We start from the raw sequence: 20,562 nt of genomic DNA on the forward strand, positions 1-20,562 counted from the left end.
CACATCCTCAGTAGGCAAGTCAGCTTTCAGCCCTTAGGCCTGCACTATTCAGCCTGTAACCTCATGCTTTGTTTTACAGACAGCAGGGCTACCTTTTGTACATTATTTCGTACCCAAGGGAGATGCTGTAATTGTCTAGGTCAACCTGATTATCTGTGCTAGCCTGGTTTCTTGCTCCCAAGTGCCCTGAAGCCAAGTCATTTGGAATATGGAAGGTTGTTTTGCTTGTTCTCTGTATTTAAAGAGAGCTGCAACTATTAATCTATTCAGAGGAAACAAAACCTTTCTGGATGCACTTTTATTTCATGCTCCCTGTTTTAAGGCATGTTTACTCAAATAAGTCTTGCTATAGGGCTTACTCTGAAGTAAGTGCTTAGGGTTTCAACCCAACACTATGATCCCAAGTACATTTACTAAGAAATAAGGCAGCAATCCTATGTACTTTTACCCGGGTGAAAGCCTCACTGAACATAGCAGTATTTGCATCTGAGTAAACAGGGGAAGGTCCGTCCTCATGTGTCAGTTTAGGAGTGAGTGTGTCTTGAGGGGGGAGTGGAAGAACTACTCCCTTTGAAGTTACCTCTAGGAGAAAATACTGATTTGCTCTTCCTTTTCTTAATCCTAATCCAAAACAATCACTTTTCAACTATTCCCTTTAAGGGAAAGGGATTATTAAAGTGTTTTAAAAATTAACATGCATTTGAGCAGGTGGCTAGTAACAACTGCTGTGGGCTGGTAACTTTTGTGAACTTCTTTACAATGCTAAGTGGCACACAAGCTATGTTATTTATTTTTCACATTTTTATAGCGCCCTTCCTCCAAAGAGCTCAGGGCGGTGTACACAGCTTCTCCCCTCCTTTTGTCCTCACAACAACCCTGTAAGGTAGATGAGGCTGAGAGAAAGTGACTGGCCCAAGGTCACCCAGGAAGCTTCATGGCTGTGGGGGGGATTTGAACCTGGATCTTCCAGGTCTAAGTCCACCTCCCAAACCACTCCACCACACTGGCTCTCAATTTGGTTGCATATGGAAGCTTGGTGCACAGTATGAATGCTCCAGGAAGAGATCTTGCTGAGAAATGCAAAGGTATGAATGACGAGAACACTTTAAGGTGGGATGCACTGTCAAAAAGAGTTAGTAGGTGGCAAGGTGATTAGTCTTCAAAAATCACATTTTTCTGCTTCTGTAAATGGTTGAGTATATGTCTGAATGACAGTTTACTGATCTTGTGTAATATTTGCAAAAGATGGATTGCCACTGGTAATGGAAAATGCAGAAGCAACCAAATGCAAACCTGCCAGCACACACATAATTTAACATTCCTTCATATTAAGTATACAGAATCTAATGTTATGTACAAACCTTGGCGCTTTCATTAACTTTTACAGCACTGCAAATGTGAGGGAAATCTGACACAATGATAAATAAGCAATAACCTTCCATTAAAACTTTCCTCTACCTGATTTCATTTGAAAAAAAAAAACTCTGTTTAGCACCATTTGAAGTAGCTACCAGTCAGTGCACAAGACACAGACACTGAAAAAGACTAGCAGAAGGCAGAAATTCTATATGTTTTCTTTCTAAGAATGTGTTCCAGAGTTTTCCACTTATATCTTTTGATCCTGACGCTAGCAGAATTTGAGGTAATTTCGCTTAAGTCTGTTCATGTTTCAGGCACTATAGAATTCCATTTGTATGCAGTTCTAAGAGTACTTACTCATAAACTAGTTCCATTGAGCTCATTGGGGTTTACTTCATAGTAAATGTGTTCAGGGTTGTAACCTGTGGCAGTGATCCAAAGAACCTTACATGGGCTGCACTTACACAAAAGGACATGTAACTTTAGTGCACCAAACAACAATTTCTCCACACTGAGCTGCAAATAGATTTTTAAATTGGGGAATGGGGACTGCTTGAAATCTAGCATGTGTTCCTGCTTAATACAGAAAAGAAATAAGTACTGCATGCAAGTAAAAAGTACAATTACAGGTCATGTCTTGTTATCCACTGGAGTTCCGTTCCAGTACCTCTAGTGGACAAAAAAAAAAATCCGTGGATAAAAAAAGGTGGAAAAATAGATTTAAAGACCCTCTTCCAGGTTTCTTGCCCCTCCATTGCTCCTAATAAGGTCATGTCTTGACATTCACAGGGGTTTGATTCTGGGACTTCTCTGCTTATACCATAAAATGTGTTAAATAAAAGCAATTTTAAAAAAATTTAAAAGTGCATCCCTTTACAATTGTGGTCTAAAAACAGCTTTTCTACTATTGTAGAGAGGCAGTCAGCAATCAGAAATACAAAGGACCCCTTGCCTTTGCCTGGTTCAGCTGAAGCATGGAATAATCACTTGCATGACTGTCTCTCCACAACAGTAGAAAAGCAGTTTTTTAAACTGTGATTTTAAAGAGATGTATTTTCCCCTTCTCCAGGGATCAGCACATTCCTTCTCATTTGCAGTGGCCATTCGTGTCCAGTCAAATCTGTGTATAAAAAAATCAGTGTATAACAAGGTTGGTCCTGTACTGCACTTGGTAAGAAGATGGGATACTTTTCTAACCTTTACTGCTGTTTATGCAACATTAAAACTGAATTCAGAGAGCTAATACAGTCTACGTGAGAAGACGCTAATATTACACAATACTATCCTTAAAACAAGTTAGGATGGAAATTCTAATTATGCATCTAACTTGCCCTGACCTCATACAGTGACACATGAAAAACGATGCCCATAAAGGATCATTTGATATCAGACCCGGATAAAATGTGTCACAATCCATTTTAAAAACAATATTTGTTTCTTTAATGCAGGGGAGCGTTAAAAAATGCAATCCCTTCCCCACAGCATAAAGTGGAACCATCTATTCTACTGTCTCATCAGGATTCCTGTCATTGCATGTGCAGACCCAGCCTAAGTCATGGTGAAACAAATGGAACTTAAACAGATCAATTCTATGCTCACAAGCAGACCAAACTACGCAATACACATTGTATAACTGAAGTCTAGGTGCTTGATTTGGCCTACATCTCATTGTATTCAATGGGGCTTTAACCCTAAAACCATCATTTAAAATTGCAGTATAAACTGCCCTGTAATCAGTGAAACTAGTTGAGAATAACTTTTCAGTTCCACTGTGTTCAACTTGATTTAACCTGTAGTTCTACATACACTTTGCATATCTGTAAATCCCAGATGAACATACACACGACAATTGTTGGTCACAACCAATCTGTGCAGAATTTGAACCATTAGCTTTAGTGTACATTAGGGTCTGACAGGATACATCTATTGGAAAATAAGTTCTTTTGCTATCTCCCTACGCTCCCGTGCCATTTGCTATCAGGGAAGCAAGGGTTATCCACCCCTGATGACCTAACAAATAAGAATACCACAATTTACCTACCTCATTTGGTGAAATTGGTCTGTATTTAGCCTGGTAACGACTCAATTCCACATTTAAACGATGAACAGTCATTTTCAAACTGTCATTTTCATCCACCAGTTCCTGAGCCTGTTGTCTTAGTGAAAGCAGTTCTGCAAGTTCCTCTGCATTCATAAAATAAATAAAATGCACAACAATTGTACAATTGGTCCCGTAAACAAAGAGCAATGAAGCCCTGAATGAGCAGTGAAGCATAAAGATTCAGAAACACTCTTGTGCAGCAGCCTCCCTGGCGCCTAAGGCCAGGCAACTCAGAAACATCATCCATGCCTGCCCCGGACACGCCCCCTGCTTCTGGAACAGATCCAGAGGGTTAGTGGGCCTAATTCACAGCACTTGCTGCTTCTAGCAACAAGCGGCTCCCCCCGTGTGACGAACCCAGGAAACAATTTGAGCTCAACAGAGGGGGAGCAAGAGCCCCAGTTCCGCCCTGCACACCGCCACCAACCCCAACACCACCCTGCTGCCTGGCACCTAGGACCCACCTGGCCATTTGGGTGGGCCCCACTATGGTTTCGTCCATTATGGCTCTGGTGTACTTTAAATGAGAGCCACATTCTTGTGCAAACACGTTCAATTCATCTATTGTCAGTTGAGCTCCTACCTTCGCTGTGTGAATTCTGTGCTGCTTCTCTTAGACTTCTATTTTCTTTTTCCACCTCCTTAACTTTCAACTGAAGTTCTTTCATTTGCTGCTTTGCCTCCTCAAGCTGTGAAAACAGGCTCCGGTTTGCCTCATTCAAATGCCAGTGTTCTTCCTGCAGTTTCTGGAACTTCTCTCTAGCAAGGATTATCTGACCCTGCTTTCTACGGACTGCTACATCTACCAAAGAAATTGAAAGGAGTGCTCCCCATCAGTCGCACAAATATCCAAGTCACTTCCTTACAAGACTACATTCGCAACCATAATAGTTGTTGCTATTAATTTATGCATACGAAGCCATCAATGGATATGCTGCATCATGAGCAGACAAGTGCCTGCCTTCAGGAACTTACTGACACAGGGAAACAACAGAGGAAAGAATAAAATGGAGACAGAAGAAAATGTGGAATTGTTTCAGTTACAGGTATATAAACTAAGGAAGGAGAACTAACTGCTCAATCCTAAACTTCCCAGCGCACGCTGGAGCAGCAGCACCAAAATGGCTATTGCTGTATTCAGCGCCCGCTGAGAAATACCTGGAGGTTTCCTCAGGGGAAAGAGACTTGTCTCCTTCCCCCAGGGAAAGCCCCAAGCCCTGCAATGGGGTTTCTTAAGTCTGCGCTGGCTGTCTTGCTGGCACAGACTTGAAAGACTGTGTCAGAGCTGGCGAGGTTCAGGATTGGGCCTTAAAGCAATGTGCCAAATTTTTCAACAGAGAAGGTAAGTTGTAAGGTGGAATACAAAGGAAATAAGAGAGGAGGCATCACACAGGTGTTCCAGGAAACAGTCCCAGGTATATGGAATAGCAAGAGGAAAAGAGTGGATCATTCAAGGGAAAATTTCCGTTCATGTCAGAGTAAACACTTTTTGGGATGAAGGGGCTCAAGGTGTCCTGGGGTATTATCCATTATTATAATTCTAAAAAATTTGGTTTGCATATTATCGCAAACCCTGGCTCCAAAACCTGAAACCACTGTTTGCTCCAACCAAAAAAAAATCTCAGTATAGCATAAATAAATATGAGCAACATGAAGAAATTTAAACTAAAATTGTATTTATAATTGAATTCAGATGAAAGATTTACAATACCTACAAATACCAGAGAGTCAAGTACCTGAGGATGATGGAGGCTTTTCATTCAATGAATTTTCTGTGGAAAGCTTTTCTTCCTAGCAAGGAAACAAAATAATATAACCTAACTGCCTGTCAGAGAGCTCCTCTTCTACAAGAATCACTGTAGTCACTTCAGAAATAAATTTTAATTTACTGAACACTTAAAATTACAGTGGGCCTTCTTATCTGTGAGCTCAGCATCTGCCAATTTGAACATCCATGGACGCCCATCCCACAGCTGGATGGCCTCAGAAGACCTCCCAAATGCAACCAGAAGCACTTTCCAGAAGAGTCTGGGAGGCTTCTGAGGAGGCCAGGAGGCAGTGTGCAACCAGAGGTCCAGACATGGCCCCCCGATAAGTGAAACTGGAGGCTCCACATGGTGCTGCACAGAGTTATCTGTAGAATTTGGTATCTGTGGAGAGACCTAGAATGGATCCCTTGCGGATAGCTAGGGCCCACAGTAAGTCCCTGCAGTTACAGTTTCTGAAACATTTTCTAGAATGAATATCCTACAATAAAAAGCAGAAAATGGGAGAACCATAAATACAAATATGTTTAACAAGCAGAAGACACCTAGGCCCTTGGCTGAAATACCTAAACAATAAATTTAGGTATGCCAAGGACTAGGGCATGCTGAGAAGTATTCTCTACTTTTTCCTTGTGAGCAACAGACCCAAGCTTTTATGTCATATCCTATATGACTCATGTCACATTACAGACTACATTTGAAAACTTCACTTTGTTCTGTGGAAAACAGATATAGAATTGGGCAGCCTTATACAGCTGGTGCAAGACGGAAAATAATGCAGGCAGTCCAGTCAGTAACTGCACCAAATTGTAATAAACATTTCCCTGAATGAAAGTAAAGCCAGTGTCTTCCATGCAAATGTTAATCAACAGCTGTGCTATATAATACAATCTTTAAATACATTCTCTTAAAACATGCCATGCATGCATGCATGTTATTTCTTCCCTGATAATCTTACCTTAAATTGCACATCAGGAGGTTCAATTTCTGTAAAACAAGAGAAACGTTTCTTACTGGGTTCTTAAGAGTGTTTTATTTCAATCGGCACTTTTAATCAGAACCTAAGACTATCCATTTTTTGTTTGCTGTCTGCTGACATGGTTCTTTATAGTGCTGCTTCTGCCACAGTTTATCTGTTTCACTGCTAGTATTGCTTTTTATTTGCTGTGATATCTACTTGTAAGCCATCTTAGTATGATTTATCACAGAAAGGCACAGCCGAAACAATCAAAAGCCCTGCTGGATCAGACCAAAAAAGCCATAAAGCCCAGCATTCTCCTTGCCACAACAGGCAAGCAGATACCTCTGATAAGTCAGCCATGAAGGCAATAATCCTCCTCATATTAACTGGTGTTTAGGGGTATACAACCTCTCAACATGGAGGTTCCCTGTAGCCATAATAGCTAATGATAGACATAAGAAGCAAGGTGCCTGCAAATCAACAAGGAGGTGCAACGTGCAACTTCATCCCCGATTAAGCAAATGCAGCAGGCTCATATTGACAAGCAGACTACTGCAGAGCTTCACCCCCAAAAGGAAGGTCTAAAAAAAATATGAGTTGGGAAGAACTTATCCAAATACAAATTATTATGTCACATACGGCATTGTAGGGCTGCACTTGTCACCTTTGCTGTTCAGTGCCAATTCTGAAATGTGAATGACTGAAAATTCTGTTTATGGTTGGGGTCTCTCAGAGGATTTCATTGCAACAAAAAATGGCTTTACCTTCCACTTGAACATTGGGATTAATGAGACAAGTAGGTCTGTCTTCTCCGCCCTCAGTACTAGAAGACATTGGGAGGTCTTCCTAAGTAAAAAGATTGCAGTACAAACTGTAACTCCACTGTACATCTTATGAATTGCTCGCATGATCACATGTAGCTTACCAAAATGACTAGCTAAAAGCATATCAATCTGAGAATCAGGGGGGTGAGCATTGGGGCAAGCCATGTTTCTACCTACTTCTCTCGGTACACTTCGTTCTCCATTGTATCTGTCCACAAGTCAGTAGTTCCCTCTAGGAACTTTAAAGGGCGGGGAGAAAGGCAGTGACATGAGCACCAGGATCATGCCACTGCCAAAACAGAAGGGGGTTTTCCTTCACTTTCTTAGGTAGTGCCAGCCTCGGGGGGGGGAGGCAAGGTGAGGCCCACGGAAGCCTCCACAGGGCTCCCCAAGCCTCTGATCAACTAAAGATAGCAATTGGAAACCACTTCTGGTTTCCAATCACTATTTTTAAAATAGTGTGGACATCTGTGCACAAATAAAGCATGGACATTTGTGGTGTGTTCTGTGTTATAGTATCCTTCTTAGACATACCGTGACAATAAATACAGAATCAATGTATGTATAACATTAAACACTTTTCCTGCTAGCACCATATCAGTACATACATGTCTTCTTTTTTATTTTATTTTCTGAAAATGAATCTATATAAGGGGGGGGGAGGAGATACACTTCAACTCAAAGCAGACAGAATCCAGGCACAGGTGCTGCACATTTGAACAATCTCCAATGTCAAGATCTTTCTGCTCATAGAAGACTGCCACATTACAGAGAGGGCCAAACTAAAACAATTTTCCCTGATATATTAGCTTTCCACACTTTAGAGATGCATTCCATCATGCAATCCCACACTTGCACAGTGACACAGATGCAGGAGGCCTGAAGTACACTGTCTTTCCAAGCATGTTGTTCACCCTTCAGTCTTTGATCTCAAAACTTTGTTAAGAGTTCCTATTTATTTCAGTGGGATTAATGCCTAGCAAAAGATTTCAGAGTTTTTGGTTTTGTTGCTTTTCTCTGCCTCACCCAAGGCCACTTTCCACCTCCTAACATATACACTGCATTTTATTGCTCTATCTTCTCCTCTATGTGTTCAACACTTTTCCTCTACTAAATTTTTAATTCTGTTTCACTGAGGAATCTAACTTGCTCTGATGATGGGCTGTTACGTTGCCTGCACCCTCATATGCAAGCAACACAAAATTAACACCACAAATAATAAAGAAAAAATCAATTGGACTTAGAGATTCTTGCCAGTAGACCACTTGCCTGGACTCGTCACTTGGCAAGATATCTCAGCTGAGAGAAAGATACCTTTGTGCTTTGACATCAGCATGAAACTGAAATGGAAGGCTACACAGGTTCTCCAGATATTGAAATTTAAATTACTATTAATTTTTATTTGTATGTGTAAGGTTTTTGTGCTGTAAGTTACTAACAATGGGTAAATATGCCCATGAAAGAAGCTAGAATTTAAATAAACTTGATGTCTTAATTTTGCAATAAGAATATTTATAGCACACTTTCAAACAAGGGCATTCACAAAGCAGTTTACATTACAATTACCTCAACCATTAATATACAGCTGATATTTTCAGCCAACCACCATGTACTGCTGTCTTGATGAATAACCACAAAGAGTCAAAAAGTATCAGCTGTGATAATCTAGTTTCAATTTATGCTTCTTCTAAACAAAAAAGCTATAGAATAGCACCCCCTAATAGCCTCAACTATAACAGCTGTTGATTAGTTGAAAGTTAGTTCCAAGAGTTGGAATTTTCTGATCTAGCACTGAAAGGTGCAGGATCAAGATGCTCCTGCTGCAGATGAAATCTGGTTGCATTCTCAAAGTGAAAATGTAGGGATAAACTGGGATGGTGTGGCGGAAAACTGGTTTGCATTTCTTTGTACATGTAAAGATAAAGAACCTAATGGTGGTATAACTGTAAATATTACAAAAATTTAAGATTCTTACAATTTTGGATTTATATAGCTGATGGAAGTTTACCTGACGCACCTGAAAGTTTACCTCTTTAATTCTGTGTGGAACTGCATACAGAGTGCCACTGCTCATGTTTGTGTTTTTATCTACAACCTGGTAGTCTGAACCTGGTCCTTTCTCTGTGTCAGAAGCAAACGTATCCATGTCTTCATCTTCACAACTGCCAGATACTCCCAAAGACTGAACACTCTTATCATCACCATCACTCTTCCAGTTTCGACTGAAAGCAGAGCACACATTAATACAAATAAGTTTCTCTCTTGAGTAATATTATGTATTACACATTAATAATTACAAGTCTCATACAAGTCTTTCTTCAAAGGAGAAGTTTTAGCAAAGCAGATAATTCTACAAGCAAAAGATAGAAAAGATAGAGCTGCTATCAAACTAAATGGCATTCGAATTTAGTTTCTTCTGCATTTCATAGTTTAGTTACTGCCTTACTAAAGCCTTTTAGTCCACTTGTATCAACTTAATAGTTATACACTATAGTACCTTAATTCTGCAGGGGGGGGGGGTATTTAATAAAGATAAGATTCAAAGAACCACATTAAAGCCATTACTTAAATTTTAAAACCAAAAATTTGCAACACCATCAACACTGAGCAGCACTTCATATGAAAGAAAACCAGTTACAGTAAAAAGCCCAAGATCAGGTTGTAACTGCAATTACAGGTTGATCAGGTTGAAAACTGCAATTAGTTAGCCCCATTTTCTCCATGCCTAGATGTGCAAACAGCTGGACCCAACAATGACCCAGTTAACACATAAGCAACCAAAAGGCTTGCGCTGCATCCAATGCGGGTTTCTGGCCAGCAGTGGCTCAGCCAGTGGCAAGGAGAAACTTTTCCCCTTACCCCTGGGTAAGGGCTGCTGGCCCCTCTGGAGGTGGCACGAGTCCGAGGAGAGCGGAGCAGCTTGAAGCTGCTCTGTTCTCCCCGGAGACAAGGGTTGGGATCCTTGCAGTGACACAAGCGGTGGCGAGGAAGCTGCCACGGAGACTTCTGCCGGCCTCTGTGCTTCGTTGCATCTACATGTGCCAACAAGGCTTCTTCCCACTGAGGCGCAAATGTGCTTTACAGCAGATTTGCAACTCTCCTATGCCGGCCCAAGTCCTAAGGCGCCTTTTGGATTGCACCCTTAGTCTTGCATAGGCCTCCTCCAATACCTGTGTCTTTCCCACACACACTCCAATTTCCTTCCTAGTTCTAACAAATCTTAGTCCAAACTAGACAAACTCTGCTTTGCACAAACCATAGGTTGCCTTCAAACCAGGACTGGCAATCACAGTGAATTGTGAATCCATGGCCCCCAATAGTCAAATATGTGAACTGGGTCAACGTCAAAATGGACTTTTACACTACTGACAATGTTTGTGGAATCCATAGCTGTAGTGCTGAAAAATGTGGAAAGGGCTCAAGAACTGGCAAAGATTTGAACCATTCATCTTGACTGGAAACAAAAACAGTTGAAATCTCACTCTTTTAGTTGAGGAAGAAACCATTCCACAATTTTTTTTGCTTTTCTAATCAAACTACTAACAGGGTGTGCCAAGATGTACAGTATATCCTACCCCATTCGTAACTCAGTAATTGCTGCATATGGCTCAATATAGCTTTCCCGGTCCTGCAAGGTGCTGGCATCACTTTCAGAAAGTGATCTCTGACGAGGCTGAGGGATGGCAACTGTCCTCCCAGTCAGCGTTGTTACGAGAATAGCTGCTGCTAGAGCAGATCTAGAAGACAGAAAAATAAAATTTAAAGTGGAAGCTTTCTTCAAGGCTTATCCATTGTAATACACCATCCATCAAGAAATTAAAAAATATAGCTGTTTCAAAATTAGATGAGATCTGAATGAAGCCCTAAAGCTAATGCTGCATGTGATGGAGAGAAAGAAATCTTCATGCTTTGAGATCAGCATGAAACTGAAATGGTAGGTTGTGCTGGTTCTCCAGATAGTGTAATTTCAATTACTATTTTTATTTGCATCTGTAAAACCCCAAAGAGGTTTTTTGGCTACAAATTACTAACAAGCATGCACCTGCACCTCAACTTTGGGAAGAAAAAAAGCCCCATGCTCACTTGCTGCTTTCACTATTTTACAGTTGGCTACACGTGGGGCCTGTAGAGTCAGCCTTTAATCCAGCATCTCTAATGCATATGCTAAATTTCAGGCACAAGACAGAAATGCTCAGCTCACACAATATAAAATGGCCATGCACATAAGGAATGTTTCTCTTCCATAAAAAAAATATGGGAAAGGCTTGCATATGGAACCCTGGCTCATTTGTACCAAGCATTAGACGTTTATCTACGTTATTTATCTACCTGAACATAAGGAAATCCTTATTTTAGAGCTGAACTCCTAAACTGGGAAGTTAATCCCACTGTATTCAGTGGGACTTATTTCTGATCAAACATGCTCAGGCTTGCTCTATCATGTTTTGAATTCTAATGCCATTCAAAAAGTCTCAGTGGTTTCTATGATAATGTGCATGTAAACATGATAAATTTCATACAGATCAACATTTGCCATACATATACAAAGTGGACCATAGTGCAAGCAGTGCACCAATTCCTCCTTTGTTACCTTGAGGAGATTCAAGTCAGTTAACATGACTAGGAGAATCCAATGGTAAAAATTTTTCCTTCTGCGGACAGTCTAGGGTCACTCAATGCAGAAAATGATTTACCACTGGATTCTTTTGAATATATGAACCGGCTCTAAGAGATGCCGCTGAACTGTGCAGGGTTTTAATAAAGTGAAAAGGCAAGATTTAAAAAGGAGAGAGAACAGAATCAGAAAGCAAGATACCAGCGAATGACTTCAAAACCCCAAAGGAAAGGTTATCAGATAATGTACAAGTTTATGCAAAATATACATCTGTGGTACTTGCCTTGTCAGTCAACAGATGCATTTAGCCATCCTCAATGAGCAATATCAAATTAATACAAAATTAACACATGTAAATGAACAACAAACAACCACTGTAATGATCCGTCAAGGCAACAAACCTACTGCCTAGTAACATGTAACTGGCTTATTTAAAGGTTATAGGCAGGATACAAACATGCAATTTTCTAACTATTCATTTCTATTAATTACTTTAATTTCATGTAATGATTGGTAATCAAGAGATGAAAAACATTAAAACCTACCTGGGCCTTTCTGGAGAAGGGTTTGGACTACGAGGGGGAGGGGTGCGGGGGACAGCAGGTTTAGGAGCTATGGTAGCTGCAGGGACCAGGCCATGAGCTATATGTTTCTAGACAATTTAAAATAAAGTTAGTTGGCAATGGCTGAATGAACACAACAAAGAAACACAAGACTGAGCATGCACAAAGACTAACATCACAACACAAAAAGGGAGAACAATTACATGCAAATTAACATATGCAGCATGGTTCTAATTCTATGGATGACTTTGATTATCACTAATAGCACTTCTAATGATATATGCAAGAGATCCTTAGTCAGTAATGTTTTCACCCTGAGCTACTGCATAAACAACCTGTTACACTATCAGAAGCTCTGAAATATGAACTACATAAAACATGACGAGTGACACAATTCCACAACTAGGCCTTTCTAAACCATAGATATGATTTTTAAATATAAAACTTTTCTAGAGTTGGTGAATACCCTTATTTAAAGGATCATCTTATATTCCAGAACGTAGCACTGCCATGGAAGACAATGGTTACCCAGAATGGGGAGAAAATGTGTAGGTGCAAGATTTCACAGCTCTAGGCTCAGAAGCTAAAGCAGAAGTGTCAAATATAAGGCCCATGGGCTGGATGCAAACCCCAGAAACAATTTATCTGCCCCCTCCATTATAATTGAGCTCTCCCAGAGTGATAATTGGGCTGTCACATATCTTGACATTATGAACAAGATTTGCATATTTTCTCTTTTATCATTTGCAGCTAATGAGTTCTACATACATGAGAATGAAGTGCTTATTTCTGGATATCACCTGCCTAATGATGTCATTTCCTGCTTAAAGATGTCACTTCTGGCCCTCAGCAGGCACCACGAATGCTGTGTTTGGCCCACTAAATGAAATGAGTTTGACACCTGTGATCTAAAGAGCTCATATAGCTAGATGTGTTTGTTTCCCGGTAAGATATGATTATAGACTGGCAGCCTAATCCTAGCCACACTTTCCTGGAAGTAAGCCCCATTGACTCCAGGGACACTTACTGCTGGGTAGACATGCATAGGATTGGGCTGTAAGTCTTACTGAACACAGTAATGGGTTTACTTCCAAGTAAAAATTTTTTTTAAAAACATCATTTTGCAACACCTCTACATACAGCACAATTGTATGCATGCCTACTCAGAAGTATAAGAAGAGTCCTGCTGAATCAGGCCAAAGGCTGATCCAGTCCAGCCTCCTGCATCTCACAGTGGCCCACCAGATGCCTCAGGGAGCACACAAGTCAACAGGAGACCTGTATCCTCCCTTGCACCTGGCATTCTGAAGTAACCCACTTCTAAAATGAGAAGGTTGCACATACACATCATGGCTTGTAACCTGTGATGAACTTTTCCTCCAGAAATTTGTCCAATCCCTCTTTGAAAGGCATCTAGGTCAAGGCATCTAGACTCTAGGCAAGGAGTCCCACAGATTTATTTCATAGGAACAGCCCAGCTGGATCAGGCCAAAGGGGACCCACCAATCCACTTCCTGCATCTCACAGTGGCCCACCAGATGCCTCAGGGAGCACACAAGACACCTGCATCCCCATGCCCTCCCTTGCACCTGGCATTCTGAAGTAACCCACTTCTAAAACCAGGAGGTTGCACATACACATCATGGCTTGTAGCCTGTGGACATTTCCTCCAGAAATCTGTCCAATCCCTCTTTCAAGGCATCTAGGCCTAGTGCCATCACCACAACCTGTGGCAAGGAGTTGCACAGACTAATCACATGCTGGGAAAGAAGTATTTTCTTTTGTCTGTTCTAACTCTTGCCCTGCTCAGTTTGAGTGGGTGTCCCCTGGCTGTAGTGTTGTGTGAGAGGGAAAAGAGCTCCATCCATAGTTCATCTCTGGCATAATTCTGTGCTTCTCAAGCAGGCATTCTGAGCTAGCCCAAGTCCCACCGTTAGGTACATGAGGATGGCTGAAGCCCAGCTCTCTGCGTGTCTACACAGAAGTCCCACTGCAATCAATGGGGCTTTCACCAAGTAAGTGTGGAGAGGGCTGCAGCCTGGGAGCCCAATCCTCTGCGTGTCTACTCAGAAGTAAGCCCCATCAATGGGGCTTACTCCCAGGAAAGTGTGGGTGGGACTGCAGCTTTAGAGCCCAACCCTATGCATGCCTACTCAGATGCAAATCCCATTATGCTTAATGGGGCTTACTCCCAGGTAACTGTGGAGAGGACTGCAGGCTTAGCCCCCTTCTAGCGCACCGTGACTGCTCCCCACCCGCTCTGCCTGCGCTGATGGACAGGCGACTCCTGCGTTGCTCCACCAACCGCTGCGCAGCCCGGGGATGCTCGCAGGGCTAGGACGCGTTCCATGGTCGCCATGACAACCAGGGCGCTCGCTCTCTCCCCAGGAGGACCACCATTTCCCGCCACTTCCGGTCTTCGGGGGAGGGACCCCCTCCCCCCGCACTCCCAGAGCAGCATACTCACAAACGGGCCTCTCCGGCTTCTCCTGAAGTAAGACGCCATGAGGCGAAGCGGGGGGGGGAAGAGGTCCGGTCCAGCCCCGCCACTCCCCCCTCACACAAACAGAGACGCTTCCTCCTTCACGACAGCTCCGCAACAAGCTGCGAGCCCATTGGCTGCGCCTCTGCGCTCCCACCAATCCCCGTTCGCTGCATTGATTCCGCGCTTCCCTTAGCAACCAGGAGCCGTTAAAGCCGTTGGTTCCGTGAAGGGGGCGTGGCGTTCGTTCTGATTGGGCGGCAAACGGCTTGCTTCCCGGAGGGGCGTGGCCTTGGTTCTGATTGGCCGGCAAACCGTCGGTTCCTTGAAGGAGGGCGTGGCCTTAGTTCTGATTGGCTGATGGGCGTAACACTGATTCGGCGCGCGCTGCTTGAGTAACTTGAGGAGCGCTTGAGGAGGTGAGCGAAGGTGGCGGGCACGGGCACGGGCACGGGCAGTGTGGTGTTGATAATCGTTAGTGCTGCAGTTTGGTCCAGCAAACACGCGTGTTGGGTGGAAAGGGGCGCGTTCACACGTGCAGGTGAATCAACTCTGGTGTCAGAGCTGTAAAGTGGGTTAAGAACATAAGCAGAGCCCTGCTGGATCCAGTCCAGCTTCCTGCATCACACCAGATGCCTCAGGGAGCACACCAGGTGTCAAGAGACCTGGCTGTTGTGGCAAGAGTGTTTCTGAGCATGTACAGAGTGCATACTCTCGGCATCTTGTCTTTAAGCCCCTCTGGATCAGGCCAAAGGCCCATCCAGTTCAGCTTCCTGCATCTTTCCAGATGCCTCAGGGAGCACACCAGGCAACAAGAGACCGGACTATTGTGGCAAGAGTATTTCTGAGCATGTACAGAGTGCACAGGCACTCTTGACAGGCAGGCATCTTGTCACTAAGCCCCTCTGGGTCAGACCAGAGGCCCATCCAGTCCAGCTTCCTGCATCCCACCAGATGCTTCAGGTAGCACACAAGGCCACAAGTTGCCTCCATCCTGGTTCCCTCCTTAACAATAACACACATTTCCCTTTGTGTAATATGTATAAGGTTTAGTGAACCAGTGGAAATTCCATGATGTCAAATGAAACAACCCCTGTCCGAGCAGGAGCTGTAAACGTCCCTTATGGGCATGTGATTGGAAATGAGAAATGGAAAGGCTCACAGATTGCTCTGGGGATGCAAGGTAAGCTTGCTAAATAAAAACACAAACAAAAAATGAAAAACGTAGAATTCAGCTTTACAAAAATATATCTTATTTCAGTGCAAGAGATGTGCTTTTTGGGTAGTTTTATTCATTTTAAATTGAAAAGTTGTAAGGACCTGACTTCTTTCCAAGGAAGATATTTCGTACTATTAAAGTAAGTAACCAGTGCATAAGAGTTGTACCATATAAAGAGCAATGGCCATAATTTTGCAGTTATGAGCTCTTATAAGCAGAATTGTAACAAGTCTTAAATATGCAAGTAAATAACATCAAATATATTTGAAGATAAATCTCATTGAATTATAAATAGTTTAAATATAAACTAAACTAAATAGTTTAAAAATTAAATTAAACATGCAGCCTGCTATAGTTTCCTCATTGTTTCTTGTCATTTTTTCAGGGAAAGTCAAGCTAATTCTAGAAGATGGCCTGGGACTTGTTGATTTTCATCTTTCAAATAGATCCTGTGTTCTTTATATTTCTGAAGCAGACTTAGTAGGAGGAAATGACTTCAAAAGACGACTTGTGCGCTTTAGAAATGTAAGTACTACCCAACGTAAGGAGGGTTAGTTGTGGCCATTGTGTAATTCATATCTTCAACCAGCTGATTGATTTCACCAGTGCTCAAGGGGTCCGCTAATTTTCACTGACCTTGGTGGCAAAGCCAGAATGTGTGCTGTTTGGGATCCTGCCCCTTCCTTTCAGCACAATTCTAAAAATATTTCACATGAAACAAATCAAATCCTACAATGGGGCTTATTTCCAGGAAAGTGCCCATGGGATTGCAACCTTACAGTGCAGTCCTATGCATGTCTAATTAGAAGTAAGTCCTATTGAGTTCACTTACTCATAGCTAACTGTCTAGGATTGCAGCATCAGTCTCTGACCTTCTGCTGTGTCTTTTTGTGAGGTTAGGGGCCATTTTCAGCTTTCTTCACAGTGTCAAGTTTGGAGGTAGAGAATCCATCCATGCTCATCCCTTTGCTGCAGCATAGGAGCAAATGTGAGCATAGGAGGGGTATAGTAGATTGCCTTGGCACTGAGCAAGCAGGGGCCTTTTGATCATGATGCCCCTGAATAACTAGCAAGTTGTGGTTTGTCCCTTCTCTCTTAACCAAGATTGAAAAGCATGATATGAAGCTGTTTGCAATCCTAGTTAGGAGGGAAAGTGCAAACCCGCAGTTTGCTAGTTTAGATGGAACTACAAACTATTACTTCTAGTAAATCAGAAGGAAGTAGAGTTTGTGTCGGGTGGAGGGAGCACATGGGCACAAGCTTCATTCCTGTAGTATTGTGTCTGTCTCAAGTCATTGCCTCAGGTCTTGATGATGATCTCCCAGACTGAAGGAAACCAGGCCTGAACTGTGTTGTCTCTTCCATCTTCTTTCTCTCTATATTTTCTATAGTGCAAGAGTAATCGCAGGCTAACACCATTGCTGGATTGGGAACTATGCACACAGATCAGTGTACATCTCTCTCATGCAGACACATACAAAGAGGGTGTGCACATTCTCACCCCTTTTGTTGGATTGGGTGGAAATGCACATCCTTGCCTACCATCCCAGACCACTAGGACTGCTTCTATGGCTGGATCAGGGCATTGCTCTACAAGTCACAAGGATGTTTTAGAAACATGATTAATGGTTTTGTTCCTTTTGGCTCTTCTTGTTAAAGGCCAGCAGTCTTCAAGGAATTGTGATAGTTGAAAAAACCCAAATAAGTAATCAGTATTTCCCTGCGGTACAGAAGTTTGTTGTTCTGGAACTTGGAATGGTGTTGCTTCCAGTGGCTGATCAAGGAGAGGCAGCACAGCTTATTATCCAACTAGTAAGTACCTTCAAGAACTGCTTAGACAGGTAAACAGATTGAAATTACTAGTAGGGTACTTAGCAAGAACTGTGAAAATTTCAGTGCGCCTTCTGTGCTTGTTCAGGCTTGGTTCAAGAGGCTGCATGACGATCTCAAAGGCCTGGTGATTTATTTTTTCTTTGAGATTGAAGTGGTGGGCGGGTTGTCCCCTTTTTCACTTGTGATGAGTAGCTGCTTTCAGTTGAAAGAGCACAGAAATAGAAAATGGTGGGGGAGTATTGGCTGGTGAAAGCTTTAAAAGAAAATGAACTGTATTTGTAGACAGTGGGTCGATCAGTATTAGCTATAACAGCTAAATAGAACATTTTATGTTCAGCAACGCTGTGCCCTTGCAATCCAGGTGATGAACACAAACACTAGCAGATGATTCTTGCAATTATGACCTGCTTGCCAGCATCTGGTTGGCTGCTGTTGGGGGACCTAAATTAAATGAACCTTGATCTATGCCAGCACAAAAACTTCAAAGGTAAGAATGTGCTTGTCACTGAAAGAAATGCTTGACTCTAAAACCAATAGAGGGCGCTCAGGCTGCACTTTTCTTCTGTTCCAGGTCCGAAAACAAGCTAAAGATCAAGCCAGCAACCCTTTTCTTCATAAGAAAGCTCCCCAACTTTTGGAGCCTTTTGTGTTCCAAACAGTTCAGCAAATTCCAGGAGTCGGGAAAACAAAAGCTTTGCTTCTGCTGGAACAGTTTGGAAGCCTGCACCGGCTTTGTAATGCTTCTATTCAAGAGCTCGAGCTGGTAGTTGGGCATGCGCTAGCACAACAGATTCATGCATTTTTCACCCAAGCTAAGTAGCCTCAGTCTGTTGGTGTCAATCTTGGAGGTGTAACCATCTCCCACATTTATAAGTGATATGTATCTTTAATAGATGCCTTCTGAATGCAAAGCTGGATTTCTTTGGGCCTAACACCTCCATGGAGGGTCCTGAATTACATTTAATGAGCAAAAGAAATTGAACTTTTTTCAATTTTGAACTTTCCCCATTGTTGCATCTATATTTGCGAATTTAAACTTGAGTTTAAATCATGAGGACAGCTGGCCATGCTGGAAATGCTTCTTCACTTCGTGTATAGCACTGAAATATAGCTGCTTTTCTCAGTAGAGAAGGAGCCACAACAATGACATCCCTTCTCTACCTTTTAGAATTGACCAAAACAGAATGAATCCTGCAAGAAGCATAATCTTTAACTTAAAGCTCCTGTTTTGAATACACTGGGGAATATTCTTGAATGCTGCTGATGAATTAACAGTCACTTTAAGACCCTGATCATGTGACCCTGATTTCTTTATTGCAAATACAGTATTTGTTCTTCCAGTGGAAATGGAGGCAGCAAAGCAGTGTTTGGAGCAGATGAATTACTGTAAGAGCCAAGTGCTATTGTAAACAAAGTGTAAAACATTTGGTTTGTCTGCTCCACAGTAAATACTAACTTCTCCCCCAAAAATGCACAAAGCTTAATTTTAAAGGCTGTCTTTGTTATTTGTAAAACAGCTTGCCTATAATGCATTGAAGAGTGTTAAATCTACCACTCAGTACTCAAGCTCCTATTGTTTATGCAGAAGTTGCCAAATTTAATCCCTGGCATCTCTGCATAGGCTGGGAAAGTCTCATCTGGAACCCTAGAGAGCTACTGTTGGCTGGCGTGGACAATAGTGACTTGTATGGACCAATCCTTTGTAGAAAGCGGTTGCATATATTTTCATGTTCAGGTATTGTATCTCAAGCAGTACTAACATTACCTTGTTGAAAGGGTTAGCTTTAATTAAAGAAACTCCTGAAGATTTTAAATGCTACTGCAGTGGGTTCTGGGTAACAGGAACTATATTGGTACATTTTGAACTGCCATTCGCAACCCCCTATGGGAAGAAGTGTCAGTGATATTAAAGTTGAAATTCTCGGGAGTAGCACCATAGTGCATTTTGGACAAACACTTCTTTTTTTGTAACCAAGAAGATGCTTAGTTTGGGTGTGAGTTGAAATTGATAGATTACTGTTTTCTTCCACAGAGACACACGTTATGTATAATTATTATTAGACTACTGTGTCTGACTGAGATGACTCATCAAATTAAGACTTCTGTTCTCATTGGCTTAATCAGATTTGCCTGAGGGAATCAGTTCTCAGAAATGGCACTACAGCAGCCGAGAGCACAGATGCTTTTTCAGCCTTGGTAGTGATTCTTCTTGTTGTTGTGTCAGCTTTCACTCACACCTGACCTGTGCACCTGGGAACTTGCTCACTATAAATCACTTGCTTCAGGTGGAACAGAAGGCAACATGAAACCTGAACATCACTCTTTCAGAAGGTGCCAGAATTGCCAGCCTAACATGTGTAGGAGTGTCAGAGCTGGTGACTCAGACCTAAAGGCATTTTGTATAGTATTTAGCTGAGTATACTTTCATGAGGCTCAAAGGTTATAACCTGGCCAACTCTGGGAAAGGTCATTGCATACCATTTGGTGTTCTTGTAAAGGAAGCGGACTCTCAGGGTAACCGCATCATTTTATTTCCTGCCATCCAGAGACCATACAAAAAGTGGATTGCATTTAGGCTGTGGGAGAATATACTTTTGATTCCTTCATCCTTATGTTTCCATAAGTTAAATGTTAAATGAAGTATGTTCCCCTCTAGTGCCACTCATTTTCCAATCCAGGAAGAAAAACCATCTCTGATACTCAAACCCTCTACACGCCTCTCCTGCGTGCTTCATGTTCCATTGCACTGCTCCTCTTTGAAACTGGGGAACAAAAAGGTATGACGGAGTCTGATGCTTATGTCTTGTGGCAGGGTCAGCCCGATCCTGTGGCTATGGAA

At 42.2% G+C, this 20,562-nt stretch overlaps 2 protein-coding genes across 5 annotated transcripts in view; one reads left to right on the forward strand and one right to left on the reverse strand.

Moving 5' to 3' along the window:
- The window catches only part of CEP89 (centrosomal protein 89), a 59,536-nt gene extending 44,758 nt beyond the window's left edge, over positions 1-14,778 (reverse strand). For 2 of the 4 annotated variants that reach the window (XM_066637102.1, XM_066637104.1), the window contains exons 1-9: positions 14,657-14,778; positions 12,172-12,278; positions 10,587-10,748; positions 9,029-9,233; positions 6,952-7,033; positions 6,185-6,213; positions 5,197-5,251; positions 4,044-4,262; positions 3,401-3,543 (exon numbers count right to left, since the gene is read on the reverse strand). In XM_066637102.1, coding sequence (XP_066493199.1) covers positions 3,401-3,543; positions 4,044-4,262; positions 5,197-5,251; positions 6,185-6,213; positions 6,952-7,033; positions 9,029-9,233; positions 10,587-10,748; positions 12,172-12,278; positions 14,657-14,695 — 1,041 coding nt within the window. In that variant the 5' untranslated portion in view covers positions 14,696-14,778. The remainder of the gene's footprint in view (positions 1-3,400; positions 3,544-4,043; positions 4,263-5,196; positions 5,252-6,184; positions 6,214-6,951; positions 7,034-9,028; positions 9,234-10,586; positions 10,749-12,171; positions 12,279-14,656) is intronic. The other 2 variants (XM_066637103.1, XM_066637105.1) reach the window with 2 other exon arrangements.
- Positions 14,779-15,030: 252 nt separating this feature from the next.
- FAAP24 (FA core complex associated protein 24) lies at positions 15,031-18,682 on the forward strand. The gene is made up of 5 exons (XM_066637859.1): positions 15,031-15,090; positions 15,719-15,854; positions 16,276-16,415; positions 17,550-17,702; positions 18,295-18,682. Exons 2-5 carry the CDS (start codon positions 15,743-15,745, stop codon positions 18,541-18,543), a joined length of 654 nt encoding a protein of 217 aa, XP_066493956.1. The 5' UTR covers positions 15,031-15,090; positions 15,719-15,742; the 3' UTR covers positions 18,544-18,682.
- The last annotated feature ends 1,880 nt before the right edge of the window (positions 18,683-20,562 follow it).

The sequence above is a fragment of the Tiliqua scincoides genome, chromosome 9 (assembly GCF_035046505.1).
Source record: "Tiliqua scincoides isolate rTilSci1 chromosome 9, rTilSci1.hap2, whole genome shotgun sequence".
NCBI lineage: Eukaryota > Metazoa > Chordata > Lepidosauria > Squamata > Scincidae > Tiliqua > Tiliqua scincoides.